Source organism: Myxocyprinus asiaticus, chromosome 11 (assembly GCF_019703515.2).
Source record: "Myxocyprinus asiaticus isolate MX2 ecotype Aquarium Trade chromosome 11, UBuf_Myxa_2, whole genome shotgun sequence".
In the NCBI taxonomy this organism is placed as follows: domain Eukaryota; kingdom Metazoa; phylum Chordata; class Actinopteri; order Cypriniformes; family Catostomidae; genus Myxocyprinus; species Myxocyprinus asiaticus.
This window is the reverse complement of record NC_059354.1, coordinates 43,455,563-43,474,290: the sequence shown is the minus strand read 5'-3', so window position 1 is coordinate 43,474,290 and position 18,728 is coordinate 43,455,563. Positions and strand designations below refer to the sequence as shown.

General features: G+C 37.8%; 1 protein-coding gene across 1 annotated transcript in view; it reads left to right on the top strand.

Moving 5' to 3' along the window:
• LOC127447909 (pre-mRNA-splicing factor CWC22 homolog) overlaps positions 1-18,728 on the top strand; it is a 59,308-nt gene that overhangs the window by 29,362 nt on the left and 11,218 nt on the right. The window contains exons 14-15 of the mRNA XM_051710095.1: positions 1,424-1,508; positions 7,156-7,216. Coding sequence (XP_051566055.1) covers positions 1,424-1,508; positions 7,156-7,216 — 146 coding nt within the window. The remainder of the gene's footprint in view (positions 1-1,423; positions 1,509-7,155; positions 7,217-18,728) is intronic.

Genomic DNA, 18,728 nt, shown 5'->3' with positions numbered 1-18,728 from the left:
GGAGGCTGCACAAAATAGTGCCGCGGAGAGCAACTCATCCAAATGAATTAAATTCAACCCAAATCATTATCAAAAGACCGACTATTTATTCTAGCCATCACTGGATGATGTATTGTGTATATGTATCTTTTATATAGCCTACACAATGTATTTTCAGTTACAAGTATGTCTTTTTGTGGTTTGACAGCTTGAATGAAACCTGCTCAAGGCTACATACAGAGCAATTGCATAATAAACATCGCTATTTCTAATTGTTCAGTTTTCGTAGTTTCGCCAGTTTCATACACAACCTGCAAACTCATCAACTTCACTTGTTCAATCTTAAAGAAGTACAAAAGCATTCGTAACTTCTGTATGGATGGTGACTAGATTCACAACTTTCGACGTGTCCTGTGTGTGATACCTCTGCCTTGTTCTACACTCAACGCGACGCTTCTCGTTCAGTGTGTGACTGGTTTCAGTATTATGTACAATAAATGTTATCACCACAGAGCCAAAAGTGCCCATAGTTGAAAAAGCATCCATGTGTCACATTAGTTGGATTAGTCTCATTGATTGTAATGTGAAGATTCAAGTGGTCTCTGTCATTGAGGGCAGACAATGTGAGTGGTTCGCTGTCTTTGTGCAGTGCTTTTGTCCCGTTCCTGTAATCAGACAGGGCTTAGCTGTGTTAATTGCCTCAACAGGAAAAGCTTCTTCCCCAGCAGCCTGTGAAGTGTAAAAATAACTCCACAAAGAACAAGTGACCTCTGGGGGGAGACATATCAAATGGCAAAAAAAATTTAAAGGGATAGTTCACACAAAAATAAGAATTCGGTAATCATTTACTCATCCTCATGTCATTCCAAACTCTCATGACGTACTTTCTTCTGGTAAGCACAAAGGTGATTTTAAAGAATATCCTGTCCACTCTTTTCTATAAAATGTTTGTATAAAGGGACTAGGGCTGTCAAGCTCCAAAAAAAAAAAAAAAAAGCACCACTAAAGTATTTATTTTTATTTTTATTTTTTTAACGTTTTCAATACCATTATTTGAGGAGTTGACTGAAATTTAGGACATTATTCACTGAAAACTGTCGTAGCTGTGGTATGGCTTCAAAAGACTTGGAATATAGAGAACTTGTATGGACCGCTTTTATGGTGTTTTTTTTTTTTTTTTTTTTTTTTCATTTGGGATCTTGACAGCCCCAGTTGCCATCACTTGCCTTATATGGGAAAGAATGGCGAGGGTGTTCTTCAAAATTCACCATTTGTGTTTCATGGAACATAGAAAGTTCTTCAGGTTTGAAACAACATAAGGGTGTAAATGATGACAGATTTCTTTTTTGGGATAAATATTCCATTAAGCCAGCCAGTGATGCTTCATTATCTTTTTGTCTGTCTTTGCTGTTATATTGTACTGTCTGTCTTCCCTTTTATTTAGAACAAGAGAAAGTCACCATATTCGACCAGACAGAGGTGAACCTGGTCGCATTCCGCCGAACGATTTACCTCGCCATCCAGTCAAGGTGAGTGTGTGTCGTGATCCAAGGGTGCTATGCCGTCTTCTGTGCTTCCGTCAGCAGAATGGGAGCAGCCCTAAAAGCCACCAGAAATAGTCTGTGCAAAGGCTTGCTTAGGCTGGAATTTAAAAACAGCCTACATTGAAATCCCCTGTGCAGGGAGGAGACAGCTGCCTTACGAGTCTTCATGGTTTGATTAGAACCATGATTTTTGTTTTATTTTTTTGGCCTGTTTGTTTTCAGGACAAAAACCCCCGAAGCCCCTCGGGCCGTAGTGCACAGATTGAATTCATATGATTTCATATTAGTTTTTAATTTAATTTTGCCACCAAGGAGCAGCCAGTGTGTGTGGTGGTTTCACGGATCAGAAATTGCTGTGGTGAAAGATTCCAAAATTAAATATCCTTTGACATCAAGAGGGTTTTTTAGAACAGTTTAAACAACAATTACAGAGCTAATTGCCAAGAGCTGGGGAGAGAAATGCAACAAGACTCTTTCTCTGTTGGAATCACAAGGACCATCTCTTCATTGGAGAGAAACAGACACTGGTGCTGTGTGATGTAGCTAAAAAAGTAATCTCTTAGCCACTGTTTGAGAAGTACATTCAGAATGTTTAATGTAAGAAGTAAAATTCTGTATAAATTTAGGCATGATTTCCGTACTGTTTTACAATAATTGAACACAAGGAAAACTGAGCTTTAATGATTTTATTTTTTATCTACATATATAACAACACAGTAATAAACAGCAGGATTTACCTTTTTGCTTCTGAAGTTTAAATTAGAGACGCTGTTTAAATATGGAAGGAAGGATCACAAAACTAATCTGTTGTGATTTTAAGATACTCAATGACCAAAAAAGCGCATTTAAATTATTGAGCACACTTACATGCACAATCTTACACTGATGATACTAAAAAAGCTGACAAGTATGTGGTCATGTAAACACATTAAATGGCTATCCTTTATCATAAAGGGGTTAAGCAAAAGCTAGATTGTTGCCCATTACCCAGGTTAAGAGTTGCATGCACCTTTAGCGACATTAAAAGCAGAGAATTATCCAATGACTTTAAATCTCATGTAAAAGCATTTTTTTTTATAAAATACAGATTTTTTTGTTTTCAGTGTATTGGTGTGCATGTAAATGCGCTCTGATATTCACAATGTTGCTTAATTTTATATCGTCAGCAAAATCATCATGATATATATTGTGAATTTTCATTTCAGCCATCCCTGTGTGCCACCAGGTCCCTGCACACGCCATGCCTCAGTTGTGTGTATGTTTGCAGTGCTTGACTAGCAGGCAGCCTTGGAGCACTCTGTTTGTGCTTCTCCTTTCCACTTCTATTGACCTAAAGCTTTTTAAAAGGCTTGTATCTCAGAGAATAGTTGAAAGTGCAAAACCTTTCACCACCTCAGGGCTGCCAAGCACTCACACGTTAAAGATGCAACAGAGGCGTTTTCTAATCAAGAGCTCAGCTTAGAGCGGTTGATACGAAGCATTGCGTGCACACTAGTTTCATTTAACCTGATTTTCTTTAAGCGCATGCACTATATATGCGATCACAGCTGTACTGTACCACATCTCACATGCTGCATTCATTCACAGATTCACTGCATGTGTAACATGCCTTAAAATATTTCACCAACTCTGATTTACCGACATAAAGGGATAGACATAAAGATAATTATGTTAATAACTATCATTTACTCACCCTCATGTTATCTGGAATGGCATAAGGGTCAGTACCGGTAAATGATGACAGAAATTTTATTTTTGTGTACTATCCTTAAAGTGTTTACTTGCCTGCTGGCACCTGGATTCATCTCGCAAAACAAAACTGCCGCAGCACTCTTCTGAAATTCTGTAAGGGGATCTCAGTGTAGTTGTCTCTCTGTAACGGCCCCTGAGTGCAGAAAGAGGGCAATGTAAAGAGAGATGAACTACAAAGGTCTCGCTCTCCCTTTCTACAAATTTACTTTTGAAGCGGGATGAAACTGATTTGCCCCACTAAAGCCCTCTCCCTGAGGTGAGGCTAGTGTATGGGCAGGAAAATATCATGACCCAATAGGAAATTAGATTAGCCCAGATTTTTTTCTCTCAAGACCGAATGCACTAGTTTGTGGCACAAACCCTATGATTCCCATTGCTGAATTTTTACTTTTACACACACACACACACACACACACACACACACACACACACACACACATATATGCTGTATATATAGGTTCTGTTTTATCTTTTTTATTTTTTTTTTATTTTTTTTTTTGCAACATCCTTGCATTGTGCATCGTGTCTCTGAATTTTTTTTTGAACTGGTGAATTTATTGGCCAGTATCTTTCATCTCTGTAACATATCCAGTTTGTCCTGAAGTGTCATATCTGCATTGGAAAATTCAGAACAGAAGTGGTCATTCCACATTTGCAATATACATTTTTAGGGAAGCATTCTTTTAAGTGCTTAAAGCTGTACATTTCTAAAGCTTTACATCCAGATTGCCGGCCCGTTATACTTCCATCATAACTGTATTAACATAATTGTGTTGTTTTTTTTGTTGCTATTTTTAGAAAACTAAGGAATGAGTCCAAATTGTTTTATGTATAAACAACATTATGCCACAGATGCTTTCATAGCTAGAGCCTGGAGCATTTTTTGTTTTTTAAATTCTGCAATATTGTGTACTTCTGTTACTTGTATTATTTGCTATGATTAAATTGTATAATACAGCCAAGTGCATATGTTTGCATACCCCTTGTAGAATCCACAAGATTTTTATCATAAAAAAAAAGAGCATAAAAATAGCGTTTTGTTTTTATATATTTAGTACTGCCCTAATGAAGTTATTTGACAATAGATATTCACATATATTCAGTTGTTTTGTTGGATGTATGTAAATATCTAATATGTACTGTAGCTTCTGAAGGGCAGTACTAAATATATAGGATAAAAATAATCCATATGACTCCAGTGGTTAAATCATATATTAAGAAATGATATGAACAGTATGGGTGAGAAATGGATCAGTATTTAAGTCGTGATTTACTATCAATCTCCACTTTCACATTAACATTCTACTTTTTGGTGATTGGCAATCTTTGTCCATGTTGCCACCTACTGGGCAGGGAGGAGAATTTAAAGTAAAAAATTACATAAATAGGGTCTGTGTATCTCAGTGGTAAAATACGCTGGCTACCACACCTGGAGTTTGCTAGTTTGAATCCCAGGGCATGCCGAGTGACTCCAGCCAGGTCTCCTAAGCAACCAAATTGGCCCGGTTGCTAGGGAGGGTAGAGTCACATGAGGTAACCTCCTCGTGGTTGCTATAATGTGGTTTGTTCTCGGTGGGGCGCGTGGTGAGTTGAGCGTGGATGCCACGGTGGATGGCGTGAAGCGCTCAACAAGCCACGTAATAAGATGCGTGGGTTGGCGGTCTCAGACGCGGAGGCACCTGGGATTCGTCCTCTGCCACCCAGACTGAGGCGAATCACTACGCGACCACGAGGACTTCAAAAAAAAAAAAAAAAAAAAAAAAAACACATTGGGAATTGGGCTTTCCAAATTGGGAGAAAAATGGGAAGAAAAAAAAGACAAATATTGATGTGTTTCTCACCCACACCTATCATATCACTTCTGAAGATATGGATTTAGACACTGGAGTCTTATAGATTACTTTTATGGTGCCTTGATGTGCATTTTGGAGCTTCACATTTTTGGTACTCATTCACTTGCATTGTATAAACCCTACAGAGATGAAATACTCTTCTAAAAATCTTTTTGTTCAGCAGAAGAAAAAGTCATACACATCTGGCATGAGTGCGAGTAAATGATAAAAGAATTTTCATTTTTTGGGGGTGAACTATCCCTCATGTACATGCACAACTATCACACAAACAATTATTAAACTTAAAATAAGCTAAACACTACATTAATAACCAAAGGGGTATAAACTTTAAAAAGGATCATTTGTGTAACTTCAGTTATTATTTCATCTTTTTGTTCTGTCAATTAGCTTCATCAGGGAAGTGCTAAATAAAAGAATAAAATGCCATTTTTTTATGATCTCATTTTTCTAAAATGAACATCTTGCAGATTCTGCAAGGGGAAAGCAAACTTGCACGCTTAATTGTACTTATTAGCCTTATATTGACCATCGGCCACCCTGCTGTCTTGATATCTGTATCGGCATTGGTCATTAAACAGTCCAAACTGGTGGACCACTGTTTGCACTAAACATAAAATTGTGTTGATTCAGTGGTGTACAGTGCACTGTGCGGGTACTGGGTTGAGTGACATTATATGAAATTGTCCTGAGGGCTAACTGTGCACCATAGGACCTCTAGCGTCAAGCCTAGTCTCCACCTCCCTCTCCTTTTGGCTGCCCTTGCACTTTGGAGTGGTCATGTCACAGCATTGCAACATTTAAGTTGAGCAGAGTAAACTTCATTTAGAACAGAAATAAAATGGATGCAGAGACTCTTAATACCAGTTTGTTCAGACTGGCCAGACAACCATACTGCCAGCCCATAAAGTCCAACCAAAGCATTTAGCGGAGTGTGATATGTGTGCAGGGCAGAGTAGGGAGGTAGTGGCAACGGGCACATGACTCTGTTTGTCAGCAGTTTGTGAAACTAACCGATGGATGCAGAATGTTGGCAGAAATGTCTGAAAGAGATGTGAAGCTGCCTTAGTTTGGTTTACAAAGTGTGTGGATAGACATTTGTCTTTAAACTTAAAGCTTGAGTGTCTGAAATGGCCAAATAAATCAGACACTAAAAAAGGAAGCAGTGCCATTCATTCATTAAATGTAATCAGCTCATAAGAATCATTGGTTCGTTGAGGCAGTGTTTGCATGCTACCATTGAAGAAAATACAATGGGAAGATTTATATTTATTGTCTTTATTGTTAGGTCATGTTTTCCAGTTTTCATATCTCTGTCATTGCTCATTGGATCAGACATATTTTGTAATTCATCTAGAACAAGTTTTGTTTCCTCTTTGGGTTTTGGGATAGTATTAATATTCCTATCATGGTGTTCAACAGATGATGCCCTCTGATGCTTTGATAGATGTTCCACTTAATTTTAATGCAGTCTAGTTAATGTTTTATATGCATTACATTTAATTTATAATGTGGTGCATTTTGACATGCATATGAAATATTAAAACGTATATTATGGGTTCTCACTTTACTAGTGGTGGGCGGTATGGCCTTATATCACAGTATGGATTATTTTATATCTTGATAATGATATATTTCAGGATATGGTTATTTTTGCTGCATATTCAACACTAAATATCATGTAAACATAACATTGATTACTATTTACTTTTTTTGATGATCAATTGAATTAAATAGCCTATTGTACACATGAAATGTACTTTTGAAACTTGATTGACGCAAACCAAAATATAAGATTATTCATAACAAATTAAGTTTGCATATACCGCTGTGTAAGCATTATGGCGAAATCAATGGTTGACACATATTTCTGTTGAATGATTTATACCGTCATACTGCCATGCCCTAGAGTAGAGAAGACTTAATGCACTATAGTTCCAGTAGAAAATTATATTGCGGTGGAAATTGCTCTCTTTTACCATTAGCAGATAATATGTAAAAAGTCACGTTTTTGTGTTTTATTTTCACAGCTTGGACTTCGAAGAATGCGCCCACAAGTTGATAAAAATGGATTTCCCCGAGAGCCAAACGGTACGTAAATAAACGCGGCTGCTTTCTCTTAAATCCTGCAGATCTGTCCTGGTTTCCTTGTCCCTGTACAAAGCTGTTTATCAAGAGCTTTTAACTTCTTCTAAATATTTGTTTTCAGTCTTTGAGGTAATTTGTGCCTTTGTGGTCACTGGGGGAGCATTTGTCATCTTAATATCCTTGTTTTGCAATTTCACAGAGGGATAAAATGGCTGTTTTGGCTTATGGCAACTGGGTGTTCCCTGCAATTTTAACTGAATAAATACCTTTCTCTTGAAATGGCCTGCTTTTGATTGTTACCCTGCTGTTTTACGGATCAAGCTGTGATTCTGTGTTCTGGTGGTTCTTGTCAGTTTGATGGAGTAGAAAGTCCTTGTTCATCACCTGAACTGTGCGTCACAAACCTGCAAATATTGTATTTGTGGCACATGCTCTGAACAAGGGCAGGGCGATATATTGGTCATTCACAATATATCTGCAATTATTTTGCTAGCATTATGAAATTGAACAACATCGAGAGTATTGCGACAATTTTTATGCACTTTATTTTTCTTGGCCATTAAGTTTCATAATGACTGTGATTAGACTAAATTTGCAATCCCATTTTGGCTTGAGACTTGCAAGTCTTAGAGCATTAAAGCAATGTTTTAAGTGTCTCTGATTTAAACTTAAGTTGTGAAAATGGAATATGAGTCAAGTGATCAACCGATATTGATTTTTTTATTTTATTTTTTATAACTGATATTAAAACTGTTTAATTATGGTTTTTTCCACAATGGTAACTGATAAATAATTATTCTTCAACCATAAACACGTAATAGCATTATAGGCTATAAATAGTGTTATAATAATATAAGTAATACCATATTGCCTATATAATATACACCCACCAGATGGTGGCATTTATTGGTAGATTTGAAAAACAAAAAACAATTAGCATTTAAAATATTCATTAAAATCATTGATCCATCGGAGTTGCATATATATATATATATATATATATATATTATAATAATTTTGTCAAAATGCTTATGAATATTTGCAGTTTTGTTTTTTAGGTATACCTCTTTCAGTGTGTTAATCAGCATGTTTAAAATTTTTTGAGATTTTGTTGTCTGGATTCGATCCCTTGAGACCACTCTCCCTGCTTATTCCAAGTAAGGGCTCTCTTGTCTAGATTAGAAAATCTAGATTAAAGTACAGAAAATTCTGTATATGTTGTCCCTGGAGCATATATGTAATTTCAACAAAATGTACCACGGTCATAATGATGTTTTGGCTTTTTTTTTTTTTTTTTTAAAGGGATAGTTCACCCAAAAATGAAAATTCTCATGATTTACTCACACTCCCGGTGTCCCAGATGTGTATGACTTTCTTCCGCAGAACACAAATTAAGATTTTAAAAATATTTCAGCTCTGTAGGTCCTCACAATGGAAGGGAATGGGTGCCAAAATGCAAATCAAGGCAGCATAAAAGTTATCCATACGACTCCAGTGGTTAAATCCATGTCTTCAGAAGTGATATGATAGGTGTGGATGAGAAACAGATCAATATTTGTCCTTTTTTACTATAAATTCTCCTCCCTGCCCAGTAGGTAGTGACATGGATGAAGATTGCGAATCACCAAAAACAAAAGAAGAATGTGAAAGTAGAGATTGAAAGTATAAAAGGACTTAAATATTGATCTGTTTCTCACCCACACTGTTTTTTTACAGATTTAACCACTCAGTCGTCTGGAGTACTTTTATGTTGCCCTTATGTGGATTTTGGAGCTTCAAAATTTTGGCACCCATTCCCTTTCATTGTATGGACCAATAGAGCTGAGAAATTCTTCTAAAAAATCTTCGTTTGTGTTCAGCAAAAGAAAGGAAGTTGAACACATCTGGGATGGCATAAGGGTGAGTAAATGATGAGAGAATGTTCATTTTCGGGTTAACTATTCCTTACTTCCACAAAGAAGTACAGAATCAAACAAGATGGGATTGTGACACACACTCCCTTCCACCACCTTGGCTTCTTTTGGCCATTTCAGAAAAGAGCCATTGAGGTGGACAAGATGGAAACATTGTGCAGGTAGGCCTGAGGGAAATTGTATAACAGGGGTAGCATCTTACAGATCCCTTTATCTTATCGCGCCGGCCTTCTGCACAAACTCATGTGTAGGTCGGGAGAGGTGATGTATCTTGTCGCACTCCACATGCATGCAAACATATGTCAGCTTGGCTTAGTGTGACATCACTACAACCCACTATCACTTCCAGATAAATCTGTGATGACTTTGAGCCAGTTATAAGTGCCATGGATTTAGTTGGCATGCTTTTTATAGTGCTTGCAAGGCTTTTAGTGCTTTTTTTCCCGGGAACACAAAATTAATGTTAGGCGCAATATTAGGGACTAACAGCTTCAGTCACCATTTACTTTCATTGTATGGATAACAGATGCTATGAAAGTGAATGGTGACTGAGACTGTCAGTCCCTAACATTCTGGTGGTGAGTGGATGTCCTTTTATGTTACATGGAAGAACAAAAGTAATGACAATAACAAAACGGAAGCAGCATTTCATTTACACACCAAACCAATGCCAAAAACCTCAACACTGTTCTTTTGCTGCCGTGCGAACACTGGTATTTCTGCCAAGAAAATCAAATCTTTTTTTTTTTTTTACGTTCTGTTTACACAAAATGTAGACATCGAGCAATTTGATGAGAATATTTTGAGCTTATAGTGGTTGAAGTCTATAAGCAAGTAAATTAAGCTATAAATAGATGATGATTACCTCAATGCAAGGAAGTGCTAATGTTTGCCAGTTTGCTGGCGGTGGGGCATACTTGGATAAGTCAGAGCTGCCAAAACCTGGCTCATGTCCAGACCCACCACAGCCCTCTGCGTCATCACACACACACAACACACACCTGAGCCTGCACGGCAACAGCTCCTGTCTGTCCTCTCCCAGCTCAAACTCCCCAGTCTCTCTGCACACATGAGCAAACACGTGAGCTGCTCTGGTTTCCTTAACATCGCTGTTTGATAAATAAGTTATTATAGGAACTAGACATCTGAAACTGAGAATCTGACATTTTGGCTGGGGTTTTGTGTGGCCAATTAAATTGTATGCTTTTATAGACATCTCGGTTACATTAACATATAATGTAAAGCTCATGTTGCAGTCGCAAATGCTTGAAATTAGTTTGGTAGACAAATATACTATATTTGGACCGAATAGTGAATGAAAATCATCCAACAAGTGCCCTGGATACATGGGAACTCAATATTGTGTAAAAAGCATCCCGTGAGTCCATGTAAAGAGTGGCTACTTTGCAGAATCTAAAAGAGAAGAGTATTGATTTTTGTTTAACATAATTCACATACTTTCATTTGTGTTAATTCATAGTTTTGAAGACTATACTATTGTTCTAAATGTGGAAAATAGTAATAATGGTGAGTAATGCGAAGATTTTTGACTGGTACTGTATATATTCTGGCCTGATTTGATATGTCATCCTGATTTCAGTCATTTGATTAATGAACTGTGGGACGCTTACCATTAAATTTCATTCCTTTTAATGAGAAACAACAAACGCAGTCCCTTGTTTGGAGTCTGTTTCAGCATAACGCTATACCAGGTGTTCCTTTTGCACATTGGTTTACGTCCTTGAAACCCACTGCGTTGTTCCTCCTGAGACATAGAACCAGAATAAACTGTCCTTGGGCAGTCAAGTGACATTTTCTACCCAGTGATCTGTTCTTGCTCCTAATGGGACTGTCATGGAAAACCTGGATATACAGTACCAAGGAATTATCAATTGTGATTTCTAGGTCTAGAAAAGTCATGGAAATTATTAAAATCTCTATATTTATCTATAGTGAATTTGCAATTTAGTCGTATTTCTCTGCTCTAAAATATTATATCTTCTACATAATGCTTTTTGTATAGTACAACTTGCTCGAAAAACCAAAGTCATGTCCGATTTGTGAGCTAATCATTCTTTCTAGTTGGTCCTTTTTAATGAACTGGACTGATTCACAAATCTGTCTGAATGACAAGGCAAGCTTTCAATGGTCATTAAAATCTTAATCTCAAAAAGTCATGGAAATGAATAAAATCTTAAAAGTCATAGAAATGTCTGTGCTCTGCTTTAATATGTGTTTAAGGTAATTTGTATGTTATTTAATGTTAGAAACAGTCTGAATTTAACATCCTAATACAGTAATCACATTTGACTGGAAAGGTCAAGGAATAGCCATGAACATTCATCAGTCAATATGTGTGGTAACCCAGTAGAAGGAAACCGTCATACCAGCTGTAATCCCAGGCTAAACATTTGTGGAGACAATTTCTGTCATTAAAAAGATAAGCTTTTCTGTTGAAGGAAAATGCCTCCGGATGATGTCATTAGCTTGACTTGGAAAAAAAAGATGACTATTAAAAGGGTGGAATGTTGCTTTAAATCTCATAAGGCATCCACTGATTGGCAGCTGTTGCTGTTAGGGAGGATCTTGTTTACAGTCTGCAACAGGAAGTCTACCACATGTTTGGTTTCCAGTTTCCGCATCAACATCGAAGCATTTTAGAATTGAGGAACTACATTTAATGGTATTAGTCAGAGAATGCTTGTTTGAAGTTGGCAAAATTGCAGAAGTTAGCAAAACAGCTGTAATCACTCACAACACGTTTAAATTGTCGCCAATGTAAATGAGGACGTGAAGGAATAAATGTGGAGTCCATTCAATGGGTTGTACTTTTGTGTATCTTTATGTTGATCAGAAAGTCTATGAAACATTAAAAATACTTATAAAAATAAAATATTAGATTTCAATTAAAAAAACTGGGTGAACATTATACAGAAGCTAGAAGAGCTTCTGTCCCCCACAGGCTCATATTCATTTGAATCAAATTAAATATTTTGTCTGTCCACTCTAACATCCATGAAGCTTAAATGACTCATTGTTTAACTTAACTTTTATACAGCCTATAAGGATCATTTATTATTCTCGTGAGGTTTATTTCTCTTCACCCTCGGAAAAGTAAAGACCAAATCCTGCAGTGTGAAAATGGAAATGGTTTAACTAGATCTGTTGATGTTTATACTGAAATGTTGAAAACATTACTGCCTGTCTCATCATCAGAAAATCTGACTCTTAATATCCAGGCTTTTATTCATTTAAGCTGTGCCCACACATCAAAGTTGCCCTTCAGAAGAGGAGTCGTAAAATATTTCATGGTGCAATGAGGTGCAAATGAAAATTAGCAAAGGCAATGGCTATTGACGTATAGCAGGCGCTGTCTGGCAGCACAGTTGATGGCACGATTATGGGTCTTGTCAGCAATAAGCACATAACTGTGTGGAATGAATCATGGGGTTTCACAGATGGGCTGTTCATTATGTAGCCACATTTCTGTGGCCTCTGCCAGTCCCAGTCACAGTGAATACAAACGTATGGATTGAATGCATCAGACTGAATCATTCTCCGACTCTGTGTGCAGTTAGTGGAGAGACAGCATTAAGCGAATGAGGATTCATTTTGCAAAAAGCTTTCGCTGCCATTATTTGTCATTGAATGAGAATGAGTTAAGTGCAGAGAGGAATACAGATATCCATTTATCCTTTTGGCTTTGCAGTAATAAGAGTACACTTTGAAAGGAAAGAGCGCTCGATCTTTCGTGAGACATACCGGCACATGGGAAAATAATGTATTCGAGGTTATGAGGTTGTTAGGATGTCCCTGTGCTGGTGGGTTTACTATGTGGTTTCTCATGTGCTCAAGTCAAAAGAGCCCACCATCAAGTTTTTATCATAGGCCACGTTCACACAGCAGCAGAATATGGTTGTCAGTCCTGTTTTGAGTGCTTCATACGGTTATGTTCACACACAGTTTGGTTATTTATGAGTGTAAACACCCGCAAATTTTCAGGTCTCACAACCGCATTCTCGGCAAACCTGTGCTGTGTGAACGGAGCCGTACTGGACAGCTAGTTGTCTGTCATGTCATTTAATGTAAGAGAGCCACGCTGCATTGTACAAGATTGTGTCTCGTGTGTTTTATGTGGGGTTTCATTAACTCACAGAGATGGAGGTATTAGCTGCTTGTCATCCGAAGATTCAGCCCGTTTTCCACCGGCTGCTTACATGCATGAGCCACATATTGCTCCAAGCATGCATGACTTTCTGTCTTCCATGGACCACAAATGCAGATGTTAGGCAGAAAGTTATGTACTGACCGCCTCAGTCACCATTTACTTTGTGTAGAAAAAAGATGCAATGAAAGTGAATAGTGACTGAAACTAACATTCTGCCTAATATCTTTTGAGTTTCATGGGGGGGAAAAAGTCATACAGGTTAGGAACTTCATGAGGGTGAGTAAATAATGACAATTTCATCTTTGGATAAACTATCCCTTCAAGTGAGCAATGGTAATAGTGATGCTTGACGTATTTTCATCACCCTATCAGTGGTAAAGGAAAATACATTTCTTCCGCACAATGCTCTTCATCCGCACCTTCTCACCTTGGAATTATTGATTGAATCTTCCAGCTTGTTCTTAAGCGAGCAGATATCTTCAGCATGGAGCTCTCTCACACTTCTCCATCTGTCCTAAAGAATCAGGTGAACAAGACTCAAGCCGTACTCATCCATGTAGAATGAAGAGAGGTCTGAACCCATTGCACTAGGGGAAAGCTGCTCTACGTCTGAGTTCATTCAAAGTCTGACATGTGACTGTCTGTCTGTTTGAGGTTCAGCTTCTAATTCCTTGATACTTGGGGCTTTGAGGATGTGATGAGTTCAATTAAAGTTTTTCCTATATTACAAATATTTTACTTTTTTCTTTATCGATTCTTTTATAATGTTGTGGATGAACTGGAGTGTAAGTGGTTATTGATTGTCTCGATGTGAGTCTGGCTTTCAGTCATTTTGCTGTTTGTTCGATTTGACAGCATTGCCAATTTCATTTGGAAGTAGGCAGATAGTTAAGTTTATTTTAAATGGTTAAAGATGAAGTGTTTGGTCCTATCCCATCCTAATTCTTAATATGCAGTGACAAGTAAGCCATTTTTAGGCTGATTTCCTCCAAAAAGTGTAAACTCTGGCGCTATCAGAAAATTGCTTATTTGAGCATCCTGGCAAGCAAAAACAATTATATTGGCATGTTTTTGGGGTGGGGATTTCAATGTTGCTTGACCAATGGAAAACGGGGAAACCTGTTTAAAAACAAGAATTGTTTTTGCAATTACATAAGCTCTTCAGCTTTAAAACCCTTTAAATGTTACTCCTTGTTCTTTGTGGTCTGCTGCTTTAAAGGGATAAGTTCACCCAAAAATGAAAATTCTCATTATTTACTTACTTTCATGCCATCCCAGATGTGTATGACTGACTTTCTTCAGCAGAAAATATTTTTAGAAGAATATCTCAGCTCTGTAAATCCTCACAATGCAAGTGAATGGTGATCAGACTTTTGTAGCTCCACAAATCACATAAAGGAAACAGAAGTAATCCATAATACTCTAATGGTTAAATCCATATCTTCAGAAGCAATATAATAGTAGTGGGATAGTAAGTCCTTTTTTTTGCTAAATCTCCACTTTCACTTTTACATCTGAAAGTCACATGTGGAGATTTAGAGTAAAAAAGGACTTAAATATTGTTCTGTTTCTCACTCATACCTAGTATATTGCTTCTGAAGATATGTATTTAAACACTGGAGTCATATGGATTACTTTTATGATTTCTTTGTGATTTTTGGAGCTACAAAAGTCTGATCTGATTTCTGTTGAAATCTGTTCTGCTGAAGAAAGTAAGTCATATACATATGGGATGGCATAAGGGTGAGTAAATAATGAGAGAATTTTCATTTTTGGGTGAACTATGCCTTTAATAAAGGCTATTGGCATTTTGCCGTATTTTTTTTATTTAGTTTTTTATATATTTTTACAGAGCAGATGGCAGGTCATCTGTGAAAAAACAGTCTTGCTGTGCACGATTACAGATCTCACATCACGTACACTCCCTCTTGCTCTTCCTCATATCTCTTTTCGAAAATTACCTGGCTGTCAATGGGGAAATGGTTTTATCGAGTTTATGTCAATCACAGCCTATCCGTCACGCTGCAGTTCCTGTGGATCTGAATGTATTCATGCAGTCAGAGTCGAGACTGCAGTTGCATGAGATGTTAAGGATCATTTATACGTTTACGTTGAACCTACTTCGTAGTGGCCAACATGCTGGTTTGCATTGATAGTTCTGCATTGTTGTGTCTGCGTCATTCTACGAGTACACAGCCAAGTGCTAGTATATTGAGAGAAAATGCCTTTATTTCATAAATAAAGCAATACAAGTCGTGGATTCATACGTATTTTTTAAATTATCGTTTTATAAAAAATTTGTTCAAAGTATGTTGAACAAATTATTTAGGTACATATTATTTATTATACATAATGTTTGCCGTTTATAGAGAAAAATCATGTACATGCTGTATGCTTGATCTTGAGTTGCTTCAATAATAAATACATATTTTGGCATACTTTTTGATGCTCCATTGTGAAAACAAAATCAAAGTCATTAATAACTACTCGCTTGACAAACACAAAAGGGGTGTAGTTTTAAAGCTTAGAAGCTGGACTTTTCAATGCAGAAAGGCAATATAACCAACTCTGAACAGGTTTCTTTTTGTTGAGTTTTCGCTTGTAACTTCATAAAACATACACAGAATATAAAAATAGCAGATGTTCCAGATTAAAACAATGCTCCTGAGTCCAAATACAGTGTGAAATGATAGACCTTAATAAATCATGGAGAAAATCAGATGCTACATCAGATACTTTTTTTTTTGAGCAGACCAGTCACAGCTGTTGTGAAGAGGAACACATCAGGCTATGGCGTAGGCTCAATGCAGAAATATAAAAATCAGCCTTTGCACCTACAATGAGGGGGCCGTACAGACCTCTGGAGCTCAACTGAGCCACAGGTGCAAAGAGGGAAGAGCTAAATGGCTGTTTTGTGTGTGTAATCTCTCCTGGTTCCTATGATTGGAGAGTTGTGTGTCTGTGGGTAGGTTCACCACAAGATTCGGCATGAGGGAGAAGTCAGTAGGGGTTCCAGCCCTTCGACCTGAAGGGATTTACCTGAAGTCCCCTCGACAGAATTTCTCCACCTCCACCATGGTTTTGTCACCTCGTGCTTGCCAACGGATTGACACAATGGGCAATGATGCTACTGTGAATCGGAGAGTGACTTTCCTGCATGTCTCGTCATTGACGCAAGATCTCGAGCATTGTGTTTTGACATGCCATAATTAAATTAAATCAGATTTGAGAGCTGTGTCTAAGGGGAAAGTTTTTGTGAATAGTGACTTCCAAATGGGTTTTATGAACACTTTCATGGTGTGTTTTTGTAATTTTGGAGCTCGTCAGACCAAATTTCGCACCATCTAACTAAAAATGTTTGTGATTAGCCACTGGCTGGTAAATGTTCAGATTTCACTCATCAGATTGAGTAGTATATTGGTGAAGAAGTTCAGCCCTGCGTGTTGAGTTTGACTCGTGTGTCCAAAGACGAGATCCGATATTAATGTCTTTTAATACTCTTTCTGTTCTTCACAGTCAGTTGTAGATCAAATAAAAATAAACATTTAATTCTAATCACAAATAGTACGGATGAGGTGAAGAAGCCATTCGAGTCCTTGTTAATATTTGCTCATTTACAGACACTCTTAAAGATGCTTTTAACAGAACTGCCGGTTTCACTCAAACTAATCATATATTAGGGATGGCAAACGATTAAAATATTTAATCGCAATTAATCGCAGAATGTTTGTGCAGTTAATCATGATTAATCGCAAGATCTTTATAAACATGAGTGGACAAAATATGCTTCATCCAGGTGTATTTTTCAGTCATCCACACAAAACCTACCCCACCAACAGAGCTGAAAAACAGAAATGAACACGGCACAACTCAATTCAGATTATATACAAAATATGGTAGTTGTAAGTGTATTATGACAGGAATTATTTGCTTCTTTTTATGGAGTTTTGACAGACATAATCGTTCCAGGAGCACAGTGGAATTAAATAGCTCTGGTCATGTGACTATTTGCACCACTCATGCAAAAAAAAAGTCTGCACTGTAATTTACAATTGACAAAATACATCAAAAACTCCTTTTAGACCCCGGTCACAATTGTAACAGGTGGGATTAAATGGGTTAATGACAGTGTAGATTACCTGTAGGGTTCCAGTAACGTCTCCAGCTTCTGCTTTGGCTAGTGCACTGTCAAACAGAGACACTGTGACAGAACCTTGAAGACAGCAGCAGGGGTTCCGTTAGCCGGTACCGGCTAAACTCCACCGGCTGCCTTTCCTGGCACGTTATACGTTATTCAAGGACACTGTAGCAGTCACAGAACATAAACGATCACCTTGCGCTCACTTTTTCACTTCGCCCTACGCACTGCGCCTCACAACTTTCGTACCGCGCCTCACAGTGCAAGACAGGTATTCAAGTGGCAGCTGTCTTGCCGCTGCAATCATGTTACAAAGTTCCAAGCTCTATCTGCTTTACGGGCATGTTCTACTGCTGTGCTACATTGATGAAATGCTTGGTGCAGGTATCAGCATAATGTCTCCCATCTGTTTTCCCGACGTCAATGCATGTGACATTAGCAGCATTTGCACGAATTGACTCGCTTCTCACAGTTTATATACAGTATATATGCACTCAAACCAGCCCATCTGGCACCAACAATCATGCCACAGTCCAGTTCACTGAGATCACATTTTTTTCCCCATTCTGATGGTTGATGTGAACATTAACTGAAGCTCCTGACCTGTATCTGCATGATTTTATGCACTGCACTGCTGCCACACGATAGGCTTATTAGATAATCGTATGGATGATTGTTGGTGCAAGACGGGCTGGTTTGAGTGTTTCTGTAACTGCTGATCTCCTAAGATTTTCACGCACAACAGTCTCTAGAATTTATTCCGAATGGTGCCAGAAACAAAAAAACATCCAGTGAGCGGCAGTTGTGCAGATGGGAAAGGCTTGTTAATTAGAGAGGTCAACAGAGAATGGCCAGACTGGTTCAAACTGACAAAGTCTAAGGTAACTCAGATAACCCCTCTGTACAGTTGTGGTGAGATGAATAGCTTCTCATAATGCAATTCTGAGATGCGGGTTAGTGCTGTTTTGGCGGCACGAAGGGGACCTACACAATATTAGGCAGGTGGTTTTAATGTTGTGGCTGATCGGTGTGTGTATATATATATACATGTGTGTGTGTTGCTGCTTGCAGGCACCCTTTAAAAAAAGAGATGATCTTCTCAGGGCTTAAACCCAGAATCTGCCTAGACTCCACTGTTTTAACACTCCTAAGAAAAGAGCATGGAATGGATATTTCAAGACAACTGTATAGATCAGGGCTATTCAATTCCTTTCCTCGAGCAATCAAATAGCCCAGGAATAGATAATTGCATCTGATATAAAACAGCAGTTTTAAAACCGAAAACAGAACGTAAAG